At 36.9% G+C, this 11,634-nt stretch overlaps 4 protein-coding genes across 9 annotated transcripts; 2 read left to right on the forward strand and 2 right to left on the reverse strand.

The window, feature by feature from the left end:
• Positions 1–15: 15 nt before the first annotated feature.
• On the forward strand, positions 16–1,612 carry LOC112717139 (protein LATERAL BRANCHING OXIDOREDUCTASE 1). The gene is made up of 3 exons (XM_025769242.3): positions 16–639; positions 789–1,116; positions 1,189–1,612. The coding sequence occupies exons 1-3, from the start codon at positions 197–199 to the stop codon at positions 1,447–1,449; spliced, it is 1,032 nt and encodes a 343-aa protein (XP_025625027.1). The 5' UTR covers positions 16–196; the 3' UTR covers positions 1,450–1,612.
• Positions 1,613–3,562: 1,950 nt separating this feature from the next.
• On the forward strand, positions 3,563–5,159 carry LOC112717143 (protein LATERAL BRANCHING OXIDOREDUCTASE 1). Its single transcript, XM_025769248.3, has 3 exons — positions 3,563–4,275; positions 4,375–4,702; positions 4,793–5,159. Exons 1-3 carry the CDS (start codon positions 3,809–3,811, stop codon positions 5,045–5,047), a joined length of 1,050 nt encoding a protein of 349 aa, XP_025625033.1. The 5' UTR covers positions 3,563–3,808; the 3' UTR covers positions 5,048–5,159.
• Positions 5,160–5,376: 217 nt separating this feature from the next.
• LOC112717144 (putative disease resistance protein RGA1) lies at positions 5,377–8,840 on the reverse strand. 6 transcript variants are annotated; one of them, XR_003160585.3, is made up of 4 exons: positions 8,195–8,840; positions 6,207–6,367; positions 6,012–6,118; positions 5,377–5,913 (listed from the first exon to the last, which is right to left on the reverse strand). XR_003160585.3 is itself a non-coding variant. In XM_025769249.3 (4 exons), the coding sequence occupies exons 1-3, from the start codon at positions 7,067–7,069 to the stop codon at positions 6,104–6,106; spliced, it is 759 nt and encodes a 252-aa protein (XP_025625034.1). In that variant the 5' UTR covers positions 7,070–7,655; the 3' UTR covers positions 5,377–5,913; positions 6,056–6,103. The 6 variants fall into 6 exon arrangements, 1 of the variants encoding a protein (XP_025625034.1); XR_011867015.1 differs by having other exon boundaries at positions 6,056–6,118; positions 7,061–8,499; XR_003160586.3 differs by lacking the exon at positions 8,195–8,840 and adding an exon at positions 7,061–7,655.
• Positions 8,841–9,727: 887 nt separating this feature from the next.
• Positions 9,728–11,464, reverse strand: LOC112717142 (putative disease resistance protein RGA1). The gene has a single exon (XM_072205584.1). The coding sequence runs from the start codon at positions 11,349–11,351 to the stop codon at positions 10,287–10,289; it is 1,065 nt and encodes a 354-aa protein (XP_072061685.1). The 5' UTR covers positions 11,352–11,464; the 3' UTR covers positions 9,728–10,286.
• Positions 11,465–11,634: the final 170 nt, after the last annotated feature.

Here is an 11,634-nt window from a genome sequence, read left to right on the forward strand (position 1 = left end):
TTGAGGTTGAAGTATGGCCCTACCATAATTTTGTCCACATTTGTACCCAGATACATGTCCACATTCGATGTATCTGAAGACAACCCACGTACGATGATGCTAAACAGGAAGAAATCTATACAGTAAACATTTGTGTTTATCTTATTAACTGCTAACACAAATCAGAGCAAGTGTGCGGTGAGAGAAGAGAAGAGACATGGGAGACATAGACCCAGCTTTCATACAATCCACAGAACACCGTGCCAACAACCACAAGAAGTTGGTGGAAGTTGTTGAAATTCCAGTCATAGACATGTTGCAAAGCAGGGAAGAACTTATCTCCAAGATTGGAAGGGCATGCGAGGAGTGGGGATTCTTCCAAGTAACCAATCATGGGGTTTCCTCTGAGGTGAGCTCAAGAGCAGAGGCTGCTGCGAAGATGTTCTTCGAGCAAAGCACGGAGGAGAAGAGGAAAGTGAAACGAGATGAAGTGAATGCGATGGGGTACCATGATGGAGAGCATACGAAGAACGTAAGGGATTGGAAAGAGGTGTTTGATTATCTTGTTCAGAACTCGGCACAAGTTCCACTCATTGAGTCCCATGAAAAAGAGCTCAGGACTATTACCAACCAATGGCCTCAATCCCCTCCTGATTTCAGGTAATCCAAAATTTCAAAACAAGATAATAATAATCTGTGTGATTTAAGAATTTGTTAGGTGTTTCACTAACTTAGATTGCTACATTTAAAAACTATAATTAGATGTAAACATGTTCTGCATTCTTAGATTGAAGATGATGTTTGATTAGGGAAGCATTGGAGGAGTATGCAAGGGAGGTGGAAAAGCTAGCATACAAGTTGTTGGAGCTGATTTCATTGAGCTTGGGGTTGGCTGGTGACAAGTTCCATGGTTGCTTCAAGGACCAGCTAAGCATGGTGAGGCTCAATCACTATCCTCCGTGCCCGTTCCCTGATCTAGCTCTCGGTGTCGGCCGCCATAAGGATAGCGGTGTCTTAACAGTGCTTGCCCAAGATGATGTTGGAGGCCTGCAAGTTAAGAGAAAATCAGATGGTGAATGGATCCCAGTTACACCTACCCCAGGAGCATTTATCATCAATGTTGGGGACATGGTTCAGGTAAGAGTCTAAATTAAGATAATTGTTTTTCAAATCCATTTGATTGATTGAATCTGTATGCTTGTGACAAAGGTTTGGAGCAATGACAAGTATGAAAGTGTGGAGCACAGAGTGGTGGTGAACACAGAGAGAGAAAGGTTCTCCATTCCATTCTTCTTCTTCCCATCTCACAAGATTATGGTGAAGCCTGTGGAGGAGTTGGTGAATGAGAAAAACCCTCCAAGGTATAGAGAATACAACTGGGGTCACTTCTATGCTCACAGAAACCGCACTGATTTCAAGAAGCGTGATCTGGAGAATATCCAAATTTATCACTTCAGAATTTTGGATTAGGAGTAGTAATTTCATCTATGTATTTAGCTTCACATATGTTGTGTTTCCTTCTTTTCAAAAATAGTCCATAAATAAATTTAGAATTAAACCTTCCTTTTAAATGTTTTGTTTACCTATTTCCATAGTAAATAATAACTTAATAAGATAGCATATGTATTCCTTCTTTTAGTGTCCAATTTTTTCCCCTAAACTAATTTTTAGAACAATAACAATTTACTGTTACAAAAGAGAAAGCATTTTCTATTTCTCTTATAAATATAACTCCCAGTATTTATATTAAAAGAAAAACTATCATTCTTTTCAAACAATTTTCTGCACAAACTCTTGAGAAACATTCTCTCCTTTGTGCGTAGAGAGGTAATCTACAAGCAACTCCATGGTTGTAGCATTTGCTGCAAAACCTTTGTCTTTCATAATCTGAAAATATTTTATTGACTTGAGAGCAGCATTTCGTCGTAGTAATCCTTGGATGAAGACATTATATGTGCAGCTATCTGGCAAGCAGCCATGCTCTTCCATATTCATCAGCAACTCTTCAGCATCAATCAGAACTCCTTCCCTACATAGACCTTGGATCATGATTGTATAAGTATATAGATCAGGTTTCAAGCCTTTTGCTGGAAGACAAGAGAAGAGTTCACACGCATCATTCAGTTTTCCAGCGCGGCACATCCCATCGAGCACCACATTGTAAATTTCAATATTAAGATCCAAATTATTCTTCTCAATTTCTCGAAATAATGATATTGCATCAGAAGACAAGTGACATTTGAATAGGCCATCCAATATAGTGGCACAGCTTGATAGATTAGGATATTGACCAAATTTGTGCATTGTAAAAAACAATTCTTTAGCAGCTAAAGGTTTACCCACTTTGCAAAATCCATGGATAAGAGTATTCCAAGTCACAACATCCAGCTTTAAACCTTTCTTGATCATTTCATCCAAGAGATAAATAGCCTTATTAATCCTTTTGATATCCCATGTTATTCATGTGGTCAACAATCCAAATAGCATAATCCACATTGCCTTGAATACAAAGACCATTAACAATGGTGGTAAATGTGACCACATTGGGCTCCAAACCGATTTTGAACATCATCCCCACCACAGAGAAGGCAAAGGGAGTGAGATTCAAACGGCACAGACAATTTGACAACAATATTGAGTGTACAGATATTAGATTTGAGTCCAGAGCAGAAAAAGTGTTTGATTAACGAAATGGCAGCTGTGTAATGCTTCATCTTAACAATAGAGCTAAACAATAAATTAAAGTCCTTCACAGATGGCAAAGGGTTTACGGAAACCATCTTGTGAAAGAGATGCAAAGCAGAATCAAGGTTTTGGAGATTCCTAATAGAATATAGGAGATGGGTTCTGTCTTTGATGGCATCAATATCAGTGGTATAAGAGAGAATAATGGGAAAAACGAAGGGTTTGGAAAAAACGAAGTGTGATCTTTTACCATTTATTTCATAGGTGAGACTAAAAATAAATATAAAAGAAAAATCATTTAAGGGTAAAAGACTACACTTTACTTTTTAAAAGAAAATTCAAACTTTAGAAGATCTAAATCTCAGAGTACTAAATTTACTTCTATTACTTTTAAAAAGTTAAAAAAAAAAATTAAGGGCCCGCATGATTGAAAAGTAGTACTAATCGCATAGTATCAATAATGAGTTTAAATATATATATATAATCTCAAAGTTAAATGCGTTTTTAATTTATCTTTTTAGTTTTCTTATGATTAAGTATTTTATCAAAGTTAAAATTTTTATTCTCTTTATTACAATTTTTGCTGTAGTCCAAATTAGACCAATTTTCAGTAATAAAATTGTATAACTTTGACCAAACAAAATGCGTTCTTAATTTTGATCACTTTTCTATTAAATTTTTAATAAAATAATTTATTATTGTTGCTTAAAACATGCACACTTACGTCACAGGCTCACAGACTAACAAAGTTTGAATGTAGACAACCTTTGCCATGCATGTGCACACGTCACACAACTAAGAAATTTCCAAATCCAAAATCATAATGATTCTCTACGATATCGTGCAGCCTTCTCTAATCTCTACTCTATAATTCTATTTCTATTTTGTGTTTCTTTCTAACTTCATTCTTTCCTTTGTTTTGTTTAACGAATTAACGTTGCATATTTTGCCAACACTTCACCACCTACTCACCATATACAAACAAAAACACATGTCTAGGTTCAATGCATCAACACGCATAAAATTTTACACTACACTAACACCAATCCTTATTGGATTTTGAAACCATATATTAATTGATCATCACTCATCAGTTCATCACATACTACTAATCAAACTAAAGGAATTAGCATAATTAATTAGAATGGGAGAGGTGGATCCAGCTTTCATCCAAGACCCAGAACACAGGCCAAAGCTATGCTTCAGTGAAGCAGAAGGGATCCCTATGATTGACCTCTCCCCATCAAGAGAAAAAGAAAAAGACCCTTCTGCCCTTGATAGGCTTGTGAAGGAAATTGGCAGTGCATGCAAAGAGTGGGGGTTCTTTCAGGTAATCAACCATGGGGTCCCACTTGATCACAGACACAAAGTTGAAGCTGCAGCTAGAGAGTTCTTTGGTGAGAGCAAAGAAGAGAAGAACAAGGTTAGAAGAGATGCTGTGAAAGTGCTTGGTTACTATGACACAGAGCATACCAAGAATGTTAGAGATTGGAAAGAGGTCTTTGATTTCTCTGTTGAGGAACCTACCTTGGTCCCTGCTTCTCTTGATCCTCATAATCAAGATGTCACTCATTGGCATAATCAGTGGCCTCATTATCCACCATACTTGAGGTTATTCATTATTATTTTAAGAAATAACTAAACTAAGATTAAAAGGCCTTAGCACATAGCATTGATTAGTCTCATATTTATAACCCTTTTGTTGTACAGAGAGGTATGCCAAGAATATGCTAAGGACATGGTGAAACTAGCATTGGAGTTGATGGAACTTATTGCTCTGAGCTTAGGTTTGCCACAGAAACGGTTCCATGAGTTCTTCAAAGACCAAACAAGCTTTATAAGGCTGAACCATTATCCACCATGCCCTTCACCACACCTTGCTCTTGGAGTTGGTAGGCACAAGGATTCTGGTGTGTTAACCATTCTTGCTCAGGATGATGTTGGTGGCCTTGAAGTGAAGCGAAAATCCGATGGCGAATGGGTTCGGGTTAGGCCTACTCCTAATGCTTATATCATTAATGTTGGTGACATGATTCAGGTACTAATTCACTAATATTAGGTCAAAGTGATCTTGAATATTGATCTGAATAATTAGAAATAATGTGGTGTTGTGTATTGTTGCACACAGGTTTGGAGCAATGAAGCATATGAAAGTGTTGAGCATAGAGTTATGGTGAACTCTGAAAAAGAAAGGTTTTCAATTCCATTCTTTTTGAATCCTTCACACTACACCATGGTGGAACCATTAGAGGAGCTGGTAAATGAGAACAACCCTGCCAAATACAAGCCTTACAACTGGGGCAAGTTTTTAGTCACTAGAAAGCGCAGCAATTTCATGAAGCTTGATGTTGAAAATATTCAAATTTATAATTTCAAGGTTTAGATGAAGAGAGGGATTATGGAAAACAATGTTATGCTTCATTTACTTAGAAATAAGCAATGCTAATGTAAATTTATTACCTGTCTTGAATAAAGGTAGCAATTTTGAAAGTAAATCAACAAATTTGATAACCACAGCATTGCTTTGTTTACGCATTAGTTTGAATCTCATGGCAAGTACAATACTTATTTCAAGGAAATATAATGACACGGCTTTAATTTTATAATGTTCACAATGCAAGCAGTAGTAACAGGCTTTCAAACCATGTTTGTTAATAAACAGCATCTGCGTTTAACACAAGGCACAATTAATTGTTTGAGTACAAATAGATATCAGGAACTATTAAATTCATTCAATGAAAATGAGTGTATGTTACAATAAGAGTAGTACTAATAGAGCTTCGAATGGTGATAATCCTCGTTTTAGATATAGATAAAGAGTGCTTCCAAAACAAGAGGGAAACACAGTAGGTGATACATCAAAGTTTATGATATCACATCACAGATCATAGAACAACATACACAAACATGGGAAGTTTGAACAATAAATTCCCGTACAATAAGCCTATCTCAATGAACATACACGCCAGTTCATACCAAACCTCCTATTACCATGTTGCGTCTCTAATAGCCACAACCCATATTACATAATCACCAACCTGAAATCAAATGTAGGAAAATCTTTCACATGAAGCAAGAAATAAAGCAATCTCCACTGTGCCTTGAAATAACCTACCCAGCAACTCTACCCGCTCCCTTCGGCATGGCCATCAGGAGGGGGAGATGCCACAAAACCATATATGGATCCAACTAGTAATGTAATCGTTATCACATGAAGCCAGATAATGCTCTTGCTTGAACGGCAAATTTCTGGGGAAAACATATGAAAATGTAAATTATACCAAATTGACTACTTGACACATCCAGCTAAATGATGGATATAAACCAAAAAATGGGAAAGCACATACAATTACAAACAAGGAAAATGAAGAGGCAATATGAGAATCCAAACCCAATAATCTTCTAAGAACTGGTGCTCTATTGGATAGCGAGTTATATGTCATTTGCCCAAGAACTGCAAGCAATAATCAAAACATTCTCAACTATGAAACAAAATTTAAAATATATCAGTTGATAGGTTTCTGATAGCAAAAGAAATTGACCTTTTTCTTTCTCGGCAAATATTGCAAAGACTGGAAGGGAGCTCCAACTAAATTAAGAGAGGTGATGACATCAGAGGTATTCCACACCAGAAGCAGATCAAGTAGTTCAATACCAGCAACATTTCTCTTAATCCATCTCTGATACTTCTTCTGGAAATAATCTACAATGCAAATCAGAATAAAAACCGATAATCAAAAAGTAGCACAACTGTTCGTAAGAATCCACAAATAATTCAAGAGCAATACATATCCAAGTAATTCAAGAACAATACAACTCAACTCGATCTTAAATCACTCCACTTTAAATGATCTTCATTCCACACGTCATCGAGCACAAGCATATAATTTTGCCCATTCAATGCTTCTCGCAACTTCTGTTGTAGGGCCTCTAATGAGTCACCACCAGCATCCTTCTTCAAAGACTCCAGGATCTTCTTCAAAACAGTTTTCACCTCGAAATTTTCTGAAACGCACACCCATATATATTTCTGAAAGAGGTTCTGGTCTTTAGCAGCATTGTACACGAGCTGAGCAAGGGCTGTCTTGCCTAAACCCCCCATACCAACAACAACAACAATTAAAGAAACATTTTGGTTCGGATGGGTTTGCTTCAGCAACTTAACAATGTCACTTTTATTCTCTTCCCTTCCAATTATCTCTGATTCCAAAACGGACGAACTTGTTTCCCTCCAGCCACACTCATCTTGCTTAAGAATTACCGAACTCCGATTCAGGTTCAACTTAGACATCTCTTCAGCGACATTATTAAACTCCTTTTGAATATTCTCAATCTTACGAGCTAACTTAGCACGGAAAAGAATTGGATTCACAGATTTGGAAAAGAAGCTACAAACCTGACTCATTCTTTTGCGGCGCAAGTCTTTGATAAAGATGTACTAAATATTTATCTGGATTTGAACTCGTCACGTGATTTCTGCGGATCCTCTCTCACTGTCCAGAGAGTGAACTAAGACAAACCCTAATCCTAAATTCACTTTTTCCCTCCTGAATTTCGGAGTTTCCATGGCGAAGCAGAAGCAAGTCGCTCCTGAAGACTCTGACGACGAATCGCAGGTTCCCAGGCCTCAGCCCAAACAAGAAGATAGCAGCGAGGAAGAAGAAGCAGCAACTTCATCTAAGGAGGACAAAGACACAGACGAAGGCGAAGATGAACGTGAGGAAACACGTGCTGGTTCCCAGGAAGCCTCAACCGCAAAAGGTTTCCAAACGCTCGTCATCTTTTTCTAAACCCTCTCCAACGTTGAAGTCTCAACCTTCGGCTTCTGTCAGTCAAACCAAATCCGAGTCAAAGCGCGCAGCCGAAAACAGTATCGAGGATCACGCCGTCGGCTCCTTGATGCTTGATGGTATATACAAGCCAGACAATTTATGTTTCACGTGACATGCTTGAAAGAAGAAAAAGAGATGAACAAGAAGAAGAAATGAAGTGTCTGAGAATTTGGGGATTTAGGGTTAAATCGGAATCTTAAAAATTACTATGGGTATTTGTCCGAATCAAATTCGACCCCTTCGTAAAATCGTAAAATTCAAAAACAGATTTACAGGGTTCCTTCCCTGTTTTCGCTATGAACTCAGACAGGCCTTTCAAGATACCTATCTCATCTTCCTCGCTGAAAACCCTCTGAAAGCGGGATTTGAACTCGTCACGTGATTTCTGCGGATCCTCTTCAACGGAGCCGACGGCGTGATCCTCCTGTGCCTTCTTCCCACGTTTTAGTTGGTTCGAGTGGTCGATACTGTTTTCGGCTGCGCGCTTTGACCCGGATTTGGTTCGACTGACAGAAGGCGAAGGTTGAGACTTCAACTTTGGAGATGGTTTAGAAGAAGATGACGAGGGTTTGGAAAGCTTTTGCGGTTGAGGCTTCCTGGGAACCAGCACGTTCATCTTCACCTTCGTCTGTGTCTTCGTCCTCCTCAGATATATTGCATTTGTAATGAAAACGGAAAAAAGCAAACAATGTTATTACCTTTTGAGGGGATGAATCTCAGTGTATGTACATGTTTGGGATGTGAGCAATCTGGCCCGATCTTCTCCACTTTCACGGTCGTATTTCCGCTTTAGGAGAGATCGTTAGTGTGCGTATGTTGGTAAGGCAACGGTCAGCTTCATCCAATGACTCTAATTTAGGGCAATGATAAATATCTAAACGCCTTAGTGATTGGAGGTTGCCAATCTGCTCTGGTAAAGACTTCATGTTCCCACAATAACCGAAGCAGATTTTCTGCAGAGAAGAGAGCGCATGAGGAGGACCACGACCTTGTGTGTTGTAACATCTCAAGTTGTTTTGAAATATTTTACATATACCCTTTAATTTTATCAAAATACCTAAATTACCCTTTACCCCTTTTCTAAACCCTAACCCTCTCCTAACACACACATACCCTGCTGACTGCTGAGAATAAAAGAAAGAAAAATAGCGAGAGAAAACAGAGAGGGAGAAGAAAAGAAATTTCTTTGAGGTTGCTGTTGTGCTCTATGTTATTGATACTAGGGCTTTTGTTGAGGTTGCTGCAGTGAGAAATCGAAATTGTTGCTACTACTTCGGTCTAAATTTCGTGTTCTTTCATTCCGTTCTACTTCAACCTTCTTTGGCATTTTGGTTTGGTTTCTTCGGTTGGACCAATTTGTGAGTAGACTTTATATTTATAATTGTTAATTTTTTTGGTTTATGCTATTCTGAGTTTCTAATTATATTTATAAAATTATTGTTGAAGAATTTTGATTTTATTAGAATAATTAATTTATTATGATTGAAAAAAATGTTTTTATGAAGTTCATATCTTAGAAATCTTACATGAGACTATATATGTATTTGATGAAGTTTTATATTATTTTAGAACATTTGATTTTACTCGAATATATACTTTTGAAGTATTGAAGTATTTGTTAGTACTTATTGACTTTGAAATTGTGAAATGTGTTTGAAATTACTTATGATTGAAGAAGTTATGATTAGAAAAGATTTCTTATGAGAAAGTACTATTTAATTTGATTCAATACCGTATGTATTTGAAAGATCAAAGATTTATTATATTTGAATTTATATGTTTTGAATTGGTTTGGGAGGCTTGTATTAAAAAACCGTAGTTAACGGCGATTATGACGTTAACTTATCTAACTCAGACTCCAGCTAGTAGGGGTGTTGCTAGCCTAACGTGTAGGTCACACTTTAGATCTGATATTCCGTTAGGACACACAAGAGGAAAGGGCTACCCATAGAGGTGGAGCCGCCCAATTGTGGACTTTTGATTTGATTTCTGTATGAGAACTAAAATTATATAAATTATTATCTTCTAACTAAAATTATATTTATATGGTCTCATGTGAATTATAGATGTACTGTCTAGTCACTGGGTTGCAAAACTCATTCCATTCTTCTTACAATATTTTTCAGGAATAAATATTCGATTATGTGAGTCTTTTTATTCAAGAGTAATGATCTGCAATGGGTATCTATTCGTTGTTAAGTTCTTAGACGTCATCTGCTCCATATGTCACAGGCAGGATCCACCCATATTTATTTTATTTTTTGTTTGTTAAAAATAGGTAATTATTCATTTTAGACATTGTAAATTTATTTAAAATATTTGTAATTTTCTTATTCAACTTATATTTGAGTCGGTTAGGCTTGCTTGGGATCATGGCTCATTTTGGGCCGCGACATGTGTGTTTCCCGAGGTCAAGCTTGTCGTCATCGAAACTTATATTCAACTCTTGAAGTTGAGAAGGAAGATATTGCAAGTGTCGTGACAGAATCTGAATGGCTGACGATTCGAGAATCTGGAGCGATGTGAGGTTTTTCATCCAGTCCTCTGCCATTGCTTCTATCTCTGTAACACCCCAAAGCCGCAAGTGGTTGAGATGAGAGAGAGGAGAGATGGATGAAGAGTCATGCTTAACCATACATGTTTCCAACATCGGATTCACGCTATTACCCAATCCTAAATACAACACAACGAGGTGTGGGAAAGAAGGCATGCAGGTCAATTTGCTTCTGAGGTCAACAAGCTCTTTCAGTTCGTTCAATTTGCCACTTGTATCTATTTTGTTATTCCCTACTACAAACCTTCAAAGGCTTTACAACCTTCAATGTCGAGCTTCTTCAAATTGATCAATTTTATAATAATTTTTGTTGGAAAAACAAGTTGCCTACACTCAGTTAATTTCAATGACTGTAAACAAATAAGATTGCCAATTGATTCTGGCAAAGTAACTAAAGATCCACAATATTCTAATGTTAATGTTTGTAAACAAACAAGATTTCCGACCGATTCAGGCAAACTAACTAAAGATCTACAACGTTCTAGTTTTAATGTTTGCAAACAAACAAGATTGCCAATCGATTCAGGCAAACTTCTTAGTTCTTGAGAGTATGAAAGATCAAGATATCTTAAATGTTTGACTTTATCAATGGACTTTGGTAGCTGAGTCATAGAACGAAATGATAAATTCAAAGCACGAAGGCACTTCAGTTTTTTCATAAAAGACAGTTTGGCCACTAAATTGGTGGCAATCTCACAATTGATGATTGTCCGTAATTTGCAAACATCAAACACATCCAATGAACAATCCGTGATAGTTTCAAATGCCACGTGCATGGGTCTTCCAACAATTCCTTTTCCCTCCGTATGTAAGTAACAATCATTTCCAGCTACCAACGTTGCAAGATCATGTATCAAATCATGCATCTTGAAGGACTCAATATGACCACATTCATCTGTTAATGCATACTGAAAAAATGATCTCATTAACAAAATCTTGACATATTGATTACCTACATCCTCCATAGATTGTGTTTCAATTGGACTTGCAAGATAACATTGAGCCATCCACAATTGAATCAATTCATCCTTTTGAATTTCTGAATCCTTTGGATATAGACAACAATAAGCAAAACATTGTCTTAGTTCAGGACGCAAGTTTTGGTAACTCAAATTTAGCACTGGCATGATACTCTTCTCTTCTTCACATAACCTCCAAATATTACCATGCAAAAAACTTGACCATTGATCAATTTCTTCAACCCTTATCCGTAGGAAGCCTCCTATTGTTTTGATCGCCAATGGCACTCCTCTACACTTCTTTGCGATTTCCTCTCCGATTGTTTGCAATTCAGAGCTCATTCCGCTGCTATCTTCACCAAATGTCAAGTTCTTTAGCAATGTCCATGATTGCTCATCTGTCAAACCTCTCAAAACATATGGCTCGTCAAAATTTAGTGTTGACCAAATATTAACAAAATATGATCACTTTTATTGATTACATAGTATTACTTATTTTTAAATTATAAATTTAGAATTTTATGAAAGATAATACATTTTTCTAAATATTTTTACATTAGTGGTCTACTCTTACATAAAAAAATGAGACTTGGAATTATAAAATAGTTTTGTATAATTTTTATAT

This window comes from Arachis hypogaea, chromosome 10, assembly GCF_003086295.3.
Source record: "Arachis hypogaea cultivar Tifrunner chromosome 10, arahy.Tifrunner.gnm2.J5K5, whole genome shotgun sequence".
NCBI classification, from domain to species: Eukaryota; Viridiplantae; Streptophyta; class Magnoliopsida; order Fabales; family Fabaceae; genus Arachis; species Arachis hypogaea.

Coding starts and splice junctions, on each gene's coding strand:
- LOC112717139 (XM_025769242.3), top strand. CDS start 197: ATGGGAGACATAGACCCAGCTTTCATACAATCCACAGAACACCGTGCC. Junction 640..788: donor CAATCCCCTCCTGATTTCAG/GTAATCCAAAAT, acceptor ATGTTTGATTAG/GGAAGCATTGGAGGAGTATG. Junction 1,117..1,188: donor ATGTTGGGGACATGGTTCAG/GTAAGAGTCTAA, acceptor CTTGTGACAAAG/GTTTGGAGCAATGACAAGTA.
- LOC112717143 (XM_025769248.3), top strand. CDS start 3,809: ATGGGAGAGGTGGATCCAGCTTTCATCCAAGACCCAGAACACAGGCCA. Junction 4,276..4,374: donor CATTATCCACCATACTTGAG/GTTATTCATTAT, acceptor TTTGTTGTACAG/AGAGGTATGCCAAGAATATG. Junction 4,703..4,792: donor ATGTTGGTGACATGATTCAG/GTACTAATTCAC, acceptor TGTTGCACACAG/GTTTGGAGCAATGAAGCATA.
- LOC112717144 (XM_025769249.3), bottom strand. CDS start 7,069: ATGAGTCAGGTTTGTAGCTTCTTTTCCAAATCTGTGAATCCAATTCTT. Junction 6,368..6,486: donor GTGGAGTGATTTAAGATCGA/GTTGAGTTGTAT, acceptor TTTGCATTGTAG/ATTATTTCCAGAAGAAGTAT.
- LOC112717142 (XM_072205584.1), bottom strand. CDS start 11,351: ATGAGCTCTGAATTGCAAACAATCGGAGAGGAAATCGCAAAGAAGTGT.